The sequence below is a fragment of the Myxine glutinosa genome, chromosome 13 (genome assembly GCF_964187855.1).
Source record: "Myxine glutinosa chromosome 13, kmMyxGlut1.1, whole genome shotgun sequence".
NCBI lineage: Eukaryota > Metazoa > Chordata > Myxini > Myxiniformes > Myxinidae > Myxine > Myxine glutinosa.
The window spans coordinates 51,374,001-51,392,107 of NC_136273.1; the positions used below are offsets into that span (position 1 = coordinate 51,374,001).

At 42.3% G+C, this 18,107-nt stretch overlaps 1 protein-coding gene across 1 annotated transcript in view; it reads left to right on the plus strand.

Moving 5' to 3' along the window:
• Positions 1–332: 332 nt before the first annotated feature.
• The window catches only part of LOC137438943 (protein phosphatase 1 regulatory subunit 29-like), a 120,006-nt gene continuing 102,231 nt past the window's right edge, over positions 333–18,107 (plus strand). Inside the window, exons 1-2 of the mRNA XM_068134437.2 lie at positions 333–1,055; positions 17,903–18,062. Of these exons, the coding sequence (XP_067990538.2) occupies positions 520–1,055; positions 17,903–18,062 (696 nt within the window). The 5' untranslated portion in view covers positions 333–519. The remainder of the gene's footprint in view (positions 1,056–17,902; positions 18,063–18,107) is intronic.

An 18,107-nucleotide genomic window follows, 5' to 3' on the forward strand; every position in this document is an offset into this window, starting at 1 on the left:
GGAACCGTGGTTGTTGTTCGTTTTTCGGTCCCCTTTTTGAAGCAATGTTTTACGGCCGGATGCCCTTCCTGACGCCAACACTTTTTGCCGCCTTTAACGACAACCAGGGAATTACCAGTGAACTGGTCCTCAATTAGCCGACCTCGGAAGGATGACAGGCTGAGTCAACCCCCCTGGCGTTAATTCAGCGATCGACCGGGATTCGAACCCAGGATCCTAGGTTATTATCCTAAGCTGACACCCTCGCCGCTAGCCCAACACCAGGGTTTAGGGAGAGAGAGAGAGAGAAAGAGAGAGAGAGAGAAAGAGAGTGGGGATGGGGGGGTGGGGAGGGGGGGAGAGAGTCATTTCAATTGTCCCTCACTAGCTCTATAATTACTCCAAATGTCGCTGCAAATGTCCCTGTCTTTTGAATTTCGTGATTGGTCTCTTTTCTTCTAACTTTCCCATCGATGTCTCAACAAAGAAAGTGACAAAGCATGTCTTGCGAAACGTATAAAATGACCATGGCATCTTTATATGAAAGCATACAATTGCCGAATAAAATTGTCCCCAGAGTGTAGCATTTCACAGAAGGCCATGAGCGTAATGTGTCTCCAACACACAATGTCGTCACAATTATGTATTTCAAACCATAGTATTACCAGCTGCCCCAGAGTCCAGGTTCAGTCGACGATGGTTCCGGCCTTTGGAATCAAAACCATCCGACTGCCTCGAGTGCTCCGCTGTTCCTTTGCGTTGCTCGAATCGGTTTTCTGGCTTCTTCGCGTGTTCTTCCTCCAATCTTCCGTGCTCGTTCCTAAACTCTTCCACTCGCTTCCTGCCATCAGTGTGCTTCTCCTCACCCTCATACTCACACCTCGCCCAGCCTGGGCCGAGTGCTGGCTCATCACAGACAGGACAGGTGTCAACCGAAAGGCGCTATGTGGCCACAATCGGCCACCTTTCGAATACCTGCCGATGAACCTCAATGCCTCCATCGTCCTTCTCAATGTGACTGGGAACCACCTGCAGAGGCTGGACCCTAAGGCCCTCGGTCGCTACCCAGTTCTTCGGTAATATTAAAATGAGAATTCATATTTTGTTTTCTGTGGTAAATCAGTATAACTAGTTTTACAGGGTGGCCTACAGGTACTCACACACCTCTTGGCTGTCTATAGCCTGGGTTCCAATATTGTCCCAGCTATAATCTGTCATCCCCGTTTTTCACAGGCACGGTGATTAATCAATGTGTGTACTGTCCCTCAGATGGACGTTAAACTGGGCATTCTGCCTGCCGGTAATGGTTGGTGGGCATTAAATATACCACGGTGTTCTTCGCGAAGAGTAGGGGCACCGCGAATAAATTACAAATTCCTTCTCAAAGCTGTAATGTTTTAATATTTTATTCATAGTCGAGGCTCATAGAAGAGCTAGTGCACTGAATAGATCAGGACATAACAGCCAAAAGCGGGTTGCAAAACATGCATGCATGGAGGGAACAAGATGGATACACAAGGAAACTTCAAGGAGGGAAAACTGGAAAATTGGACAGAGGAGTGATTTGAGTGGGGTTAATGAGGGTTAAAAAAGATTGTGGTTTTGGATTGGGGACAATCTGAGATGGTGTTGAACAGTTGTCTTGAAGATCTGGAGGGAAGAATGAGATTGAATAGGATGTGGAAGTTGATTCCATAGGCAGGAAAAAATAACAAATGAGTGGAGCTGAGCAGTGATCCTGGATTTAGGTAATTTCCCAAGAAGGGGTTGATGGTTGCCCGTGCGAGCCCTGCAGAAACCTGGGGGGCAGAGGTGGAAGGCGACAAAGCACAGAAAGAGCAGAGGGTGCGAGACCAGAAAGGAGGTGGTAGAAGACAGAGAGACCACCAACCTGTCTGAGATGGCGAAGTGAAAGACCCATCATCCCAGCTTCTTTGTGGGAGATTCCAATAATCTTAAATCAGGTGCAGCTGGCTTTGTTGGGCAACTTTGAAATATGGTTTGCCCAAGAAAGATCATGGCTGATAATGAGACCCAGGAGCTTGAATGGCTGACCTTCCTCAAGAGGATTGTTAAGAAAGTATATAGGAGGGTTTGTCAGACAGTCATTTCGGAGCGAGATAGTGAGTATGAGATTTGTCAGGATGGAAAGACATATTCCAAGTGTTTGACCAGCCTGTGATTTTTTTCAAGATCTGGAGAGAGGGAAGAGGATGCAGCCAGCCTGTCTGAAGGATGACGGATGTCTTGGCAGAGGGTGGAGTGATCAGCAAATAGATAAATAGGATTTTCCAGAGAGTCAGAGAGATCATTGATGAAGATCAGGAATAGGTCTGGGCCCAGAACATAGGCTTGGGGCACTCCAGCCTTGACAGGGAGAGGAGAAGAAAGGATTCCTTTCAGCGCCACACGTTGACTACGAGACTAGAGGAAGTCAGTAAGCCATGTGTGGGGTTGGCCTTGAATGCTGTAGGCAGAGATTTTGGGGAGTAAATCGGGATACCAGAATAGATCAAAATCACGAGATACGTCCAGAGAGCCAGCCTTCATCTCATGATTGACATTGAAGGCCTCCATCTATTGTTGGGAGAGTAGAAGCAGTGTGCGCAAGGTAGAGTGACCTGGTCTGAATCTAAATAGGTGATCTGAGTTTAGGCTGTTGGAGAAAAGGAAGAATTTCATACCAGCTGCAATGATGGATTCCATGACCTTGCTGATGATTGGATGTAAGCTGATAAGTCTCTAGTTAAGGGGATCAGTTTTTGACCCTTTTTATATAATGAAGTGATGTTTTCTCATTCCCAAGCAGAAGGAACATCACGTAGCACAAACGATGGGGTGAAAAGGTCAGAAAGAGGAAGTTCAAGAGCAGCAGAGCAGCTTTTTTGGACACATGAGCTGATGCCGTGCAGTCTGTAGCAGAGTCGAGGAATGAAATAACCTTCACCACCTTCTCAGGTGCAAAAGACACAGAGTCCAGGAGCAGTTGGGTAGGACAGGAAAGGGTTGGGGACAAAGATTTGGAACTTTTGAACTCAAAGAAGAACTCGACAGAAGGATTGGTGGTTTGTTACTTTTGAACTTCATAGAATGCTACTGTGTACGTATTTTTAAGCTTACAATATCTGCATATCTAAAAAATAAGAACAGGTAAATAAATTGGGCCAGAAATACAGCGATGTGAAAATCAAACCGGTACAAACAGCAATTTGGTCTGAAAAAGGGGAATATCATAGGTGGCATCCATTAGTTTCCAAAATAGCTGCATTCCAGGAACATGGGGCAAGCAGGAAAGGGATCCAAGCTAGACTACTTCCCAAGGGATACTGGCGAAGAGTCATTTGGTTGGCACATCAATGACCAAATGCACAATGCAAGTTATTAACCTGGGGCATAGGAGGTTGTGGAAACTGAGCACGTTTGGCAAAGCAGAACATAATGGCTGCACCTGATTTAGTGAAGAGGGGTCATTGGCGTGGGGAGAGCGAGGCAACAGAGAATGGAGACCAGTGTGGAGGTTGTTTTCTGATGGAGCTCAGAGCAAGTTGAGCTCACGTGTCTCTAGATCAAAGACCTCCACTTAACTGCTCACTCATGAGCCACATCAGTGCCATGGCTGGTTGAGTGCATTTACCATCAGGCAGCATTTTAGCCTTTGGGCTTCATTACTGTAGCTGCTGCGCAGCTCCCAAACCTGAGGCAGAGTGGGATGTGATGTCCTATGCCCGTGCCTGCCAAAATGTGGGATGTGTTTACTGAGGGCCTTCACCATCTTGGGACCCCATCATTGCGCTAACCTTTCTTGAGCTTCCACCTTTCTGCCCACTTGGTTGCTGAAATCAACTCAAGGAGGTGACTCTGCTTGGAGGGTTTGCATAGACTCTGACTATATTTGTTAACTCCCAACTTCCATTAGATGCATCGCATCTGCAATCCTTCCAAAAGGGCCGTTCCCACCACTGCCACCTCCACTGTCTCGCTGCTAATGACAACCCGGTTTTTCTTTTCTCTCTATCCCTGTGATACTTTTCAAACGCTAGACTTACTATTTAGCTTCCACACACACTCACTGTGTCCACAAACATCCTTATGAGCCTGCTCTCAATCCTGAATTGTTGAGTGTTTAGGTAAGGGAGGCGTATATTATAAGGATAACGTTTCCTTCCTCTTTTGTGTCACTTTATATCAGCTTAATCACAGAATAGTGATATATTTATTTTTGCTACATGTGCTAGTAGGGCCTTCCAATACATGCCTAGTTTATTTGATCCACTATAATTGAATGTTTGTAAGGAGCTTGGTTTATTTTTTTTAAATTTTTTTTGGCATGCAAGATCGAGGCTCGTTTAAGAGCTAACATTAATCACAAAAAAACAAACGGACACATAAGACGAAATAAAGGGAGCGGGAGAAGATGGGGAGAGAAGGGGAAGCACACAAGTACAACATTTGAGAGCAGGGACATTGGGAGATCTGTGGGAGGGAGGGGGCTTGGGGGGGGGAGGCGTGGGAAGGGGGGTGGGGGTGGGAGAGGTTAAAAAAAACACATGGACACTGCTAAGACTTCCAGGAAATAAGTTGGTATTTCATAAAAGTGGATCCTGGGGTGAATTAACAGGGGTAGAAACGATCAAGGTTTTGGATGGGGGAAGGTAAGAGATGGTGGTGAACAGCTGTTTTAAAGACCTGGAGGGATGAGTAGGATTGAACAGTGAGGGAGTTTGTTCCAGAGGCGGGAAAAAAGAGGAATGAAGGAGCGAAGGTGAGCAGAGAGTCTTGATTTTGGCAGTTTAACCATAAGAGGGTTGCTGGCAGATCTTGTGCGACCTGTAGGAATATTTGGGGGACAGAGCACAAACAGGGCAGGGGGGGGGGGGGGGCTAGGCTGGAGAGGAATCGGTAGAAGACAGAAAGACCACCAACCTGTCTGCGGTGAGTGAGTGAAAGGCCCTCAGAGTTAGCTTCATCGCGGGAGATTCCAATGATTCTGAATGCTTTGGTTTCAACAGCGTGAAGCCGAGCTAGGTATGAGGCAGGAGCACCAGCCCAGAGGGGAGAGCAGTATTCCATTGAGCTGCGGGTGAAAGCCTTGTATGTGGTGAGGAGCTTAAGTGTGCCAAGAAAGGATGAATCGGCAGCAGACTGGTGCTCCTGCCGATCGGCAGAAATCGGCAGCAGACTGCCGATCTGAGTGATGAGGAATGGAGCGGCAGAGAGTGGAGTCATCAGCAAAGAGATAGAGAGGATTTTCCAGAGAGTCGGAGAGATCATTGATGAAGACCAGAAAAAGCACAGGGCCCAGAACACTACCTTGGGGAACTCCAGCCAGAACAGGAAGGGGAGATGAGAGAAATCCATTCAGGGCCACATGTTGACTATGACCAGAGAGGAACCTATGTAGCTGTAAACTTAGCTGTAAACTGGTTGTGCTGTAAACTCGATAGAAGACCTATGTAGCTGAGTCTTCCAAAAGATCGGTGGACCATCTTGATTTTAACTCAAAGATGACGATGATATACTGTGTTCTGCAGCGGTAGTGGTAGAAACATCCCACAGTTGCAATCAGTCCTTCTTCATTGTGCACCACTGTGTCTTGTTCTCAGCCAGCATCCTGTGCTCCATTAAGTTCTTCTTCGATCTAAGTATTCACAATCTTGCTTTTTTTTAGGTCAGTCCGCTGCACACTGAGAAGGTTTGTGCAGTTACGTCCTTTGCGGGCACCCGATAGAGTAAATTCCAGGGCTGCTTGTGCAGATGTGTTTTTTGGCATTCAGCTCATGGCCAAACATGGACCATCTTTGTTCGGCTACTTTCACAGACAGCAGGACACAGCTGTCTGTCTGGCCAGCGATGTCGGGTGATGGCACACAGGTGTTTGCGGTGGTCGGCAAGCTTGTCCAGAACTGCTGCTTTTGAAGCTGCCTAGCTGTTGTAGTTGTACAGCATCAGTGACACACAGGTTGTATTGTACAAGTTTAGTTTGGTTGCCAATTTGGATCCTCGATCCATGGATCCACAGCTTCCAGAATGATTGGAAGAAAATGACACAACGTGCCGCAATCTCAGAAGAGCTGCAGTGCAAAGAGATCAGAATTTAGCTCTTCCTCTATTTCTCTTCACCTCAGAGTGGAACGCCGTTCTCTTTAACTTATTGTATGTCTAACAGGTGCACATGGGTAAACTCTGTCTTGGCTTTGTTCATAAAGAGGTTTGCAGCCTTGAGTTGCTCTGCAGCTGTTAACAGTTGTCCATCGAGAGGCCCCTTTTCCTCATCTATGAAGTCCCCATAATCTGTATATTCCATCTCCAATTGTATACCCAGGGATGATGCTGGGGGTTTGGTCTTGTGGAGTGCTCTTCCACAGATAACAGGGCTGCAGCGAGGTAGCAGGTGAAGAGTACAGGTGAGTGACCATCTCCTTTTGGAAAAGCTAATTGAGGTTTCAAATTTTAACACAGCACACTTTATTGGTGCGCACCCTCAGTTTTATGTCTGCCAGTATCAGTTTCACTAGAAACTTAGAGGGATACTAGAAAACAATTTCCTGCCTCACACCTAGCTCGGCTTCACGCTGTTGAAAGAAAAGCTTTCAGAATCATTGGAATCTCCCGCGATGAATCTAACTCTGAGCACTTTCACACTCACCACAGGCAGGTTGGTGGTCTTTCTGTCTTCTACCGACTCCTCTCTGGCCTAGCCCCAATCAAGACTCTCTACTCACCTTCACTCCTTCATTCCTCTTTTTTCCCACCCCTGGAACAAACTCCCTCACTCTCTTCAATCCCACTCTTCCCTCCAGGTCTTTAAAACAGCTGTTCACCACCATCTCTTATCTTCCCCCATCCAAAACCTTGAACTTTTCTACCCACGTCAATTCACCCCAGGTCCACTTTTCTGAAATAGCGACTTCTTTCCTGGAAGTCATAGTTGTGTCCATGTGTTTTTTTTTTTTTACCTCTCCCACCCCCACCCCCTTTCCCACGCCTCCTCCCCCAAGCCCTCTCCCTCCCACAGATCTCCTGAGGTCCCTGCTCTCAAATGTTGTACTGGTGTGCTTCCCCCTCTCTCCCCATCTTGTCTCTCGTTCCCTTTATTATGTCTTGTGTCCGTTTGTTTTTTTGTCATTAATGTTAGCTCTTACACGAGCCTCAATCTTGTATACAAAAAAGAAAAGAAAAAAAAGTAATACTTCCAAATTTCGATCTATTTTGGCTTCCATTGTGGATTACAGGAAACCATATAATAATCTTCTTCTCTCAAACCGCTTAACCGATCAATGCTCAAATTTAAATTTGTGATCAACTATCCAAGGGAAATATAATTTGTTGAAAATGATGTCATTGGTCACATGGTTTGGCAGCCATATTGGATCAAAGAAAAACCTTTAAAATTCATCTTCTTTGAAACTGCTCAACTGATCCAAGCAAAACTTTTAATTTGTGATCGACTTCACATGGGAAATATTATGTGTTAACAATGCGTCATCATTCACATGGAATATCAACCATATTGGATCATAACAAAACCTTTCAAAATCTTCTTCTCTAAAATCGCTTAACTAATCAATGCAAAACTTTATACATGTGATCAACTCGCCTTCCCGCATGCTATACACGTAGGAAATAAACTTTTATAACAATGACGTCATTTGTCACGTGGTCTGACAGCCATATTCAAACAAAGGAAAACCTTTAAAATTCATCCTCTCTGAAACCGCTTAACTAATTATCAATGCAAAACCTATGGAAATGTTTAATTAAGAGAAACTGATCTGAAACACAATATGACTGCCAGAGACATCATATTACAGAAAGTGAGAAATATCTCGGAAAATGTGAATTATAGATACATTGGAGTATTGTATTGGAGGTTGGAGGATTGAAGGATTGGATTGGAGGATTGGAGGTATTGGATTGGAGTATTGGATTGGAGCATTGGATTGGATTACCTTATAAAATGGATAATTTTGATACAACGCTTCTGTTGGTGCCCCCCCCCTCTCTCTCTCTCTCTCTCTCTCTTTCTCTACTGTACACATAAAAAATATGGGCAATACCCCTGGATGCTCAGCCGGTAGGACAAAGCAGTATACTAAACTGACTTAAGGTATTTTAACCAGTATCACGGTATTTAAAACCAATTTCAATGGTTGCTAGGAGACAGGGCAGCATGCAGAATCATCTTAATGTAATCATAAGACTTTTAAAAATAACCAAAAAAAACAAACTATTTTGGGGGGTAACCCCTCCCGCCTCAACGTAGATCCCCTATAGACCCCAATAGGACCTGATTTATTTTAATGCTGGGAACAAACTTTGGTACATCATGGGTGATGAAGGATGCGATCAAGTTTCATCAAAATAGTGTGTGTAGTTTCAGAGGAAAAAGCAAATTCCTATTTTGGGGGGGTCACACCAGGATCCACTTTGACCCCCCCCCCCCCCCCCCATAAACCCACTCAGACCCTGGTTTTCTTAATTCTGTGAACAAACTTAGATACATCATGGGTGATGAAGGTTGTGTTCAAGTTTCAACGAAATTGTGTGTGTAGTTTCAAAGGAAAAAGCAAATATCTATTTTGGGGGGTCAAACCTGGATCCACTTTGACCCCTGGTAGACCCCCTTATAGCCCGATTATTTTAATGCCGTGAACAAACTTTCGTCACAACATAACAAATATCATTTTAGCCAAGTTTGGTGACAATCCCATTAGCAGTTTCAGAGAAGAAGTTGCAAGTGTTTACAAACTCATGACGCGCCATCCTATAAACTCCCTGGAACTACATTCCAGGTGAGCTAAAAACAAAAATAAACAGGAAGTGACATCATCATACTGGAAGTGGGCAATATCTGTAAAACTAAGGCTTACAAGTCAGGAGACGACGATGGTTCACGAGTGAGCGGTATTCAATGACAAAGTACGGACTATAACCGAAACAGGCCCGGACAGGCCAGGCCCGGAAATGTCAAAACGAAGGTTACTGACCTTGAAATGAGATAGAAAATAATGTATAATCAGTTATGAGGTTAGTTAGCTACACAATACCGAAAATTCGGTTCGATTCCGACAACTTTGAAACATTGACCTTTGTGACCTTCAAAGGTCGAAGAGTCTGAAATTTGTTGGAAAACTTGTATTTCATGATGTATGTAATAATATAAGATCATGTACGACATTTCACCCTATCAGGAAGCGAACTATGCAATAAAACCATCAAAAATCGACTTTTCTAAATTTCGTGACCTTGTGACCTTGACCTTGGGGCGAAAATGAAAAATCGAGCTCCGTGGGGCTAGACACATGACATTGGCCTAACCAAATACCGAAACTCCTGTCGGATTCCACCAAAACCCTCGGAGAAGATGTAGCTTGAACTCCATTACCCCCTAAAAAGACATCTCTTTTGGGCGTGGCTCCGCCCACAATGGGCACAATACGCCCACTCCAGGCAGGACACAACTAGATCATGATATCAACCTCCCACCCAAGTTTCAACAAGATCGGATGATATCATCGGGTAGTTATGCTGCGGACAGACAGACAGACACACACCCATGACGAATATAGTGGTCACTCTGTTTGATAACTCGTGAACCAATAGTTAGCAGGAAATTGCACTATAATGAACATCAGGTCAAACCTGAACATCAGTCCAGGCTAAGCCATCCTCCACAGGCCCGGGCAGCTACCAGCCTCAGCTTGCAGACACGTTTGGTAAGTGGAAATTAGTAATTTAATAGATTTCCCTTAACTCTGAACAAATTACAAATTCTTGCCACAGTCAAACATCAGGCACAGCAAGCGAGTTCCAGTAAAAAAAACATGGGCCACAACAACTCCCAATGGCCGATCCCACATTAAGGTGGGATTAATTGGGGTTGTTAAAGAAGAAGAAGCTGTCTTTATTATTATTAAGCTGCTTTAGAGTCTTAACAATAATTGCTTTCTTAGGGAGCTTAGCCTGTAGTCCTTTATGACAACATTTCCTCGTGTGTCACAATTCATAATACAGGAGTAATTATGGAAGGAAATGAGGAGACTTAATAATCCTCCCTGATGTAGTCACAAACTTCGATCGTAAACAGTAATGGTTCGTCACATGAGTTACTCGTTTTTAAAAAGTGCTAGAAACACTGCTTTCCAAAATGTTGTTTTGGTACATTTATTCTGTGTGAGGTTACTTCTGGTTGACCTGTAATTTTGTTTATAAAAGGCTCCCACTTTGCAGTCTGTCACGTTCGACAGAGAGGTCCCACATATCGAGGTCCATTAGTTTAATGTTGGTGGTGGTGTTCTCATCTCCCTCAATGTCGTTGTAGTCAATTCTCCCCAAATGTTGTCATTCCAGAGGTGACAGAATTGTGCCACTCACTTCTATTTAGAACCAATTGCTTTCCCAATTGGTAGCACGAAAATAGCGCATTTGCACGCTCTTCTTCAGAGTGTCCTTAGATCTGAGCTTTGGCCAACCTTGGGTGCAAATAGGGGTAAAAAAAAACACTGCTTTCGGTATATTATCTTCAATCTCTCCAATCTGACCAAGTATCTGACCTGGTGGAGTTGTGGATTCACAAACATGGCCTCGATGCTTATCATCCCGACTCAGTCAAGCTTCATTGGTGATTTAATTTCGGGTTTCGGTGAGCAGATTGATGTGTCTCTACCTGGTAGATTGACCCACGTTTCACATCTGTAGAGCAGGAATGTACAACAGACAGGACCGAACAACAAGACATTTGATTGCACTCGGTCTTGAGACGGATCTCTCGCTTCGTAGTTAATCATTCTTGGGTGACCAATAGATGCGCAAGCCTTACTAATCTGCCTTTCAACGTCGATATCAATCTCATGGACATTGCTGACGATATTGTTACCTGCGCATGTGAATTGCTTGATCCCAATGTTTATTGTAGGTGGTGCCTTGTGTGGTTGCTCAAGTGCAGGCCCCAATTTTGTCACATTGATTTTAATTGCTAACTTTGAAGCAGATTGGCTGACATGATGCAGCAAGGCTTAGAAAAGGCAGATGAATGAACGTAGATTGAAAAATATTTGATGGAACTTGTGTCTTTCACATTGGAAGCCAATATCCGTAATTGCAGGTTTCTTGTTTTAAATGCGCAAGAGCTGAAAATGAAAATAGTGGCAAGTGAGATAACAAAGAGAGCGAAATAGTAAATTATTATGCAATCTTTGGTCATCAAAGAAACATGGAGCCCTTTGAAAGTTGCAGACAATTCCCTGCACATTATATTGATAATTGCCTGTCGAGGACATCCGGATTAAGGAAGACCTGGAGGTGGATGGAGTGAGGGGGATGAAGATGATTTTGCCAAATGGGCTGTGAACAATGATGTCCTATAATCCTGCACTGCCTACATAAACATGCTAACAAATTCTACACCCAAAGCATACATAAACAAGAAAGAGCAATTAGAGATTGCAAACCCTCACCAGGATGTATTTTCAGTGGTTTTTAAGGCTTTTGTGTTAAAACAAATATGGCAGCCGAACCACGTGACCTATGACGTCATCATTATGTTTCTTTCTCCACCAATTTATGCCGACATGACGCTCAAGAAATTTCATCTTGATCGGATGAAGTTTTGTACTTGTCGAATTATGACGTCATAATGGAGGCACCTATGACATCATTATTAACATATTTTATTCCCCATGGAGAGGTCTTTACAATGAGCCATTTTTCTTTTTTTTTTATTCAGCGCGTTATTCAGCGCTTTCGGAGATATAGAGAGGTGCAAAGCTTTTCGGTTTTTCCAAGATGGCGGCCGAACCACTTGACCTATTACGTCATAATTAGCATTAAATATCTATACTGGTGGAGTTGCACCGATGCTGAAAATTTCCTTTCGATCGGACCAACGGTTGCAGAGAAAATCATATTTATTCCGTGCGGACAAACAAACAAACAGACAGACGGACAAACAGACAGACAGATAAATGGACAAATGCAATGCCATCACCTCAGGCGAGGGTAATAAGCTTCCGTTGTGATTGAACAGGTCTGTGCCCAAAGCTAGAGAATCTCTTGAAAAGTACACTTTTGTAGTGTACATGGTGGCCTGAAAGTCGCTCACAATCAATCAATGAAACCAAAGAACATTTATTTCCTTCAACAAAAACAACATAGTGTTCTGTACAAAAGACATTAAATGGCTGAAGGAGGCTAAATCCCAAAAGCATTGCTTGTAGTGGGAATGCCTTTACACATACAGGTAATATTCAAAACAAACTATGAAACAACATGGAATTATATACCTAACTGATATAAATAAACCATGGTATAAATGAAAGAACCTTATTAATGGGCAAACAGTTATCAAAGTGAATGGGTGGATCAGTCGGTCAATGGAAAGCACCAGTGCGGGAATTCAATCGACAAATACTGTGCACAATAGATTTCTTAATATAAAGGAATGATGTACAACATCGCGTGACAAAAGATTTCACAAGTTTGAATGAAACATTATTTAAAACGGACATTTTGTAATATTATCTGGCAGATCAGGCCACAGTTTAGAGCCAGAGAAACGCTTTACCCCTCCCCAGTAAAGCATTCATTCTTGAACCTGATATTTCAATATACATATTTTATTGTGTCGTACTTGCGTTGTCGTATTGTGTCGTTATGCGATAATTAATCATTATCGCATAATTCAGAGCACCGGCACCGTTCGCCCGATGGCCTGGGTTAGATTCCTGGTCTGGGCATGCAATTTGCCCACATATTCAATGAATTATTTATAATTCTGTTCATATATCTATATATACAGTATATCTATATCTATATATATATATATATATATATATCTGTCCAGTGTCTGTCCTGTGTTGTCACTGAACTACTCCCTCAAACTTTTGTGAAATCGTACCAAACTTCTGGTATGCACATATCTCTCCCGTGTGTATGTCCTAAGGGTATTTTTTATTTTATTTCTTAGACACCTTTAGACCCCTTAAACCCTCTACACCTCTTGGACCATCACACCCTTCATACCCATTTCGACCCTTTTGAGACAAATACACCTTCTTCGACACTTTTAAGACCTATTGACTTTTTAAGACACTTTGGACAACTTAAGACCATTTGGACACTTTTGTCCCCTTTTGCTCTTTCATCCATAGACACCTTTAGACCCCATTTGGCCCTTTTAAGAGCCTTGATTCTTTAAATACTTGAGTCCCCTTTATGACCAAAAAACACTTTAGACCCCTTAGAAAATTCGAAAAAATTTCCTCCCAAAATCGGTTTTGACGACCTTTCCGTGCACTATTCACGTCACATCACAAGTTGCAATGACGAATCTAAACTGATATCTCAAAGCGAAACTGATGTTGAAAAGTGAAACTGAAACTACTGATCAATGAATCATCAAATGGGAAACCAGAATGAAATGCTGTGGGAAATTGCTGAAAGCAAAGCTATGGGGAGTATAGAGAGGGGGTGGGGAGAGGTCGGGAGCTGAAGAAACAATGTGGAGAGGGATAGGTGCCTGGAGGTGGTCGGTTGGTATCGAAAGAACTTTGGTGATGTTCCATCAGGAGGTAGGTCCAAAACATGCTAAACCTGTTTCCCAGTTGAGCTTCAATAATATCACCTTCAATCCCGAGCAGTACTTCGGAGGTACAACAAGCATGGATTGGAAAGCTTAGCTGAAACAATGGAACAAGGTTGTCGAGGTTACCAGCTACACCCAGTGTGACGTATGCTCACTGAATATTTACATTGAATTCCCGTTTCTACCAATACACACTCCAAAGGGTGTTATTATTTATAATTTATAATTATATTTATTTATATTTATATTTATATTTATTTTATTTAAATTTATATTTAAATATATTTATTTATATTTATATTTATTTAGTTAAATTTATATTTATTTATTTTATATTTATATTTGTTTTTATATATTTTTATATTTTATATTTTATATTTTTACAGGTGTTAAATTTATATTTATTTAGTAAATTGTGCATGTTCATTTCATGTCAAACATCTATACATCTATATTTCACAATTTTATGGGGTATATATATATATATATATATATATATGATCAAGGCACCTCCTAGCTTTAATGGTGAGCACCAGCCACGAATTATGTCTCACACGGTAAATACCGCATAACCCGCAAGGAACCAACAGCCTGTCTGCCACACAGACCATCGTTCCCACCAGTGCAAACCAAAACCAGGGGGTGCGGTGCGATCGGCGGGATAATAATCAACGAACATAACAGCGTGACGAGCGCTGTCCCGATCTCCTGTGGACCGAAGTCCTAGACCAAAGCGTCACCTCCGACCCTCCGATTTTTTGCAGTATGCCGTCCTGACGAGGTGTTAAATAAGCCCGAAATCTGGATTGGTGGCTCTGCTTGATGTTTAGCCAATGGGGACCAATGAATAAATCTCTGTCTGTTGACAGAGTGGCCGGGCTGAAGCCTCCAGAAGACCCTTTGGGTCGGAGGTGACGCTTTGGTCTAGGACTTCGGTCCACAGGAGATCGGGACAGTGCTCGTCACGCTGTTATGTTCGTTGATTATATATATATATATAAACATGAACCATTCCTGGATGCTTTTGAAGTGTGTTTGGGGTCGTTGTCCTGCTGCAAGACCCATGACTTTCGATGGAGAACCAGCTTTCTGACACTGGGTTGAACATTGTGCTCCAAAATGCCTTGGTGATCTCCTGATTTCATGATGCCATGCACACATTCAAGGCACCCAGTGCCAGAGGCAGCACAGCAACCCCAAAACATCACTGAACATCCTCCTTGTTTGACTGTAGGGAAGGTGTTCTTTTCTTTGAAGGCTTCATTTTGTTTTCTGTAAACATAGAGATGATGTTCTTCACCAAAAAGCGCTAATTTGTTCTCATATATCCACAGGACATTGTCCCAGAAGGATTTTGGCTTGTTCAGGTGTGTTTTGGCAAACTCCAGTCGGGCTTTCTTATGCCTCTCTCTCAGTCGTGGATCACCTACCATAGAACCCCCTTTCATCGAGTTGGCGATGGATGGTGCGAGTTGAAACCGTCATACCTTGTGTCTGAAGGTCAGCTTGAATGTGTTTGGCAGTTGATCGAGGTGCTTTCTCCACCATTCGAACAATCCTTTGCTGCAATCTTCGATCAAGTATTCTCTTGCGGCCGCATCCAGGGAGGTTGTCTACAGTGCCATGGGCCTTAAACTTCCTGATAACATTGCGAACGGTGGACACAGGAACATCAAGGTTTCTGGAGATGGACTTGTAGCCTTGAGATTGTCCATGCTTGGCTACAATCTTGTGTCTGACCTCCTCAGACAATTCTCTGGTTTTCTTTCTTTTCTCCATGCTCATTACGGTACACACAGTGACACAAAACAGCAGAATGACTCATTCTTTCGATTCAACTTGATTGAATGAGTGATTTTTATATTGCAGGCACCTGCAACTCCCCGTAGGTGAGTTCAATTCCAAAGTAAAGGAGAATCACCTGCTTGAAATCCAATTATTTCTCACAACTTCTAAAAGGTGCCAATAATATTGTCCAGGCCATTTTAGGATTTCTGTGTGGAATTGTATAATGTGTGGAATAAGCTAAGATTTAGTAATTTTTTTCAGAATGTTTGTGTGCAAGTGTTCCACTGCAAATACATATGTGGATACCAAAATATTTTTAAAATTCAACAATTTTCTGGAATACATGCATTATTGTGGTGCATTATTTGAAATTTAAAAAAGGAAAGTTTATTTGAAATTTTTTTTTTGAAAAATGTGCAAGGGTGCCAATATTTTTGGCCACAACTGTTTATATATATATAACTGTGAGAAATAGTAGAAACTCCACAGTACGAGTAGGGCGTCTCATTTGCATTAAAAAATAATCGGGAGATTAAATCAGACGCGGACATAGCTTCAGGACGTCGATCTTAGTCGCCTCTTACGATGTGCAGGGATGCACCTATTCTAAGTCGGGGTACACACCGGGATCATTCATCCCAGCAAGCTGGTACTCAATTTGCCGACCTCGGAAGGATGACAGGCAGAGTCAACCCCCCTGGCGTTAATTCAGCGATCGACCAGGATTCGAACCCAGGATCCGAGGATCCCAAGCCGGCATCCTAACCGCTCAGCCAACACCAGGCTCCCATACACATACATATATACATACATATACATACATATATATATATACGTACACATACATATATACATACATATACATACATATACATATATACGTACATATACATATACATATATACATACATATACATATATACATACATATACATATACATATATACATACATGTACATATATACATACATATACATATACATATATACATACATATACATATATACATACATATATATGTATATTGTCCCTATGCCATGTATATACACATGTATATGGCACATTAAACAAATTCCTAATCCCTGCTCCAACCAACTCAGTGGAACGTCAGGCTCGGCCGGTCGGTTCATGAAAGACTCGCACTGGGTCTTGAACATCCCCAGCCAAACCCAAGAGAAGGTGTTAATAATTGTTTCTGTGAAAGAACAACAAAATAAAGCTTATTGAAGACCATAAACAGCAGTCTGAAGAAAACTTTGTAGTACCGTGTCCGTTAGTGATTAACAAACTAATTTCTGACCTACATTTCTCCCTCAACCTAAAAGATTTGATACTTTCACATTGTTTTGATAAAATATTTTATTTCTCTTCCCCACTGTGGGAAACTTACATCTCAAAACAATTTGATTGCGACTTTCCATCAAATCTTCCATTGGAGGATTTGCTGCACAAAGCATTTCAAACGACCAATGCAGTTACAAAACCAGAAAGGACATTAATGAGTCAAGGTGGTCAAGCTTGCTTTAGACCCATAAAGGGAATTTGAAATTTGATTAGGGTACCAGCCTACTCCACGGAAAAAGGTCTCCTCTACATAAGTACTACCATGGCATCTCAAGCCTTCATCAAGTACACATAGACAAGACAATTGATACTTTGTTCCTGAACGGTCATGCAAATCAAACCTGGTGATCAAACAAATCAACAATTCTCTCCCTTCTCTGATTTCTAATACCATAAAATTTGATTCATAGAAAGTTCCGTGAAACAGACTCTCAGTTCGATCCTAGACTCCTATTTTGTCTCTTTTTTTTCAGGCCTGATGTCACAAGTGGTAAAACTTAACAAACCGGACCATTGATTTCCGTGGCCTCTTGAAGAAAGAGGCTCACCGTAGTCTCTTATGATTGAATGTTCGCATCATCTGACTTGGGGACAATTTGTTTTTGTCTTGCTCTTTCAATCAAGGGAGAACAAGAAGGGAAAACAACTCGTCTGATTGGATCCGTCTACGGCTGTCGATAATGGAACCTTTTTGAAGGTTTTTTTTTTTGCTCCAAACCCGTTCTTTCCGTCTCTTCATAAGTGGTTCTTGTGTGATTTTTAAGGTCACATTTTGGCCTTTTCTCTCTATTATTTCAAGCGCAACTCAAAAGCCTTCCCTGCATCTACCAACTTGAGGGTAATTAGAGATTAAATTCATACGAACTGCACCTTCCCTGCGCGAGTTAATGTTGAGTAATGCGCTTATTTAATTATTTTAAATTTTACTTTTTAATTTTTAATTGAAATTTTTAATATTAAAAAAAAAAAAAATTGGGGATTTTTTACTTTTTTACTTTTTTATTTTACTGTTTTTTATTTCAATTTTGTTAACGTCCACATCACATTCCCTAAGAATTTTAAACATATGCCAGAACTTGGAAATAAATTGGAATAGTCACTGAAAAAAGCACAGTTACTGGCACAATCATGAAGATTTGTTGCAACTTTTTCAATGGAAGAATATTTGACCGTAAGGGTTGTGAGTGAATTCGGTGCGATTGTGTGCAGACGCCTGGACCTGACTTACAACCTGCTGTCCACTCTTCCCGAGGCGGCATTTTCTGCCCTGCCAGATCTTCGTGTCCTACTCCTCGGCCATAATCAGCTCGCTCACCTCCCAGGGGGAACTTTCAGGGGCCTCAGCCATCTAGAAATCTTGGGACTTGAGGTAAGGCAACAACTGTGACAAATGTGACAGATGACAACTATTCAT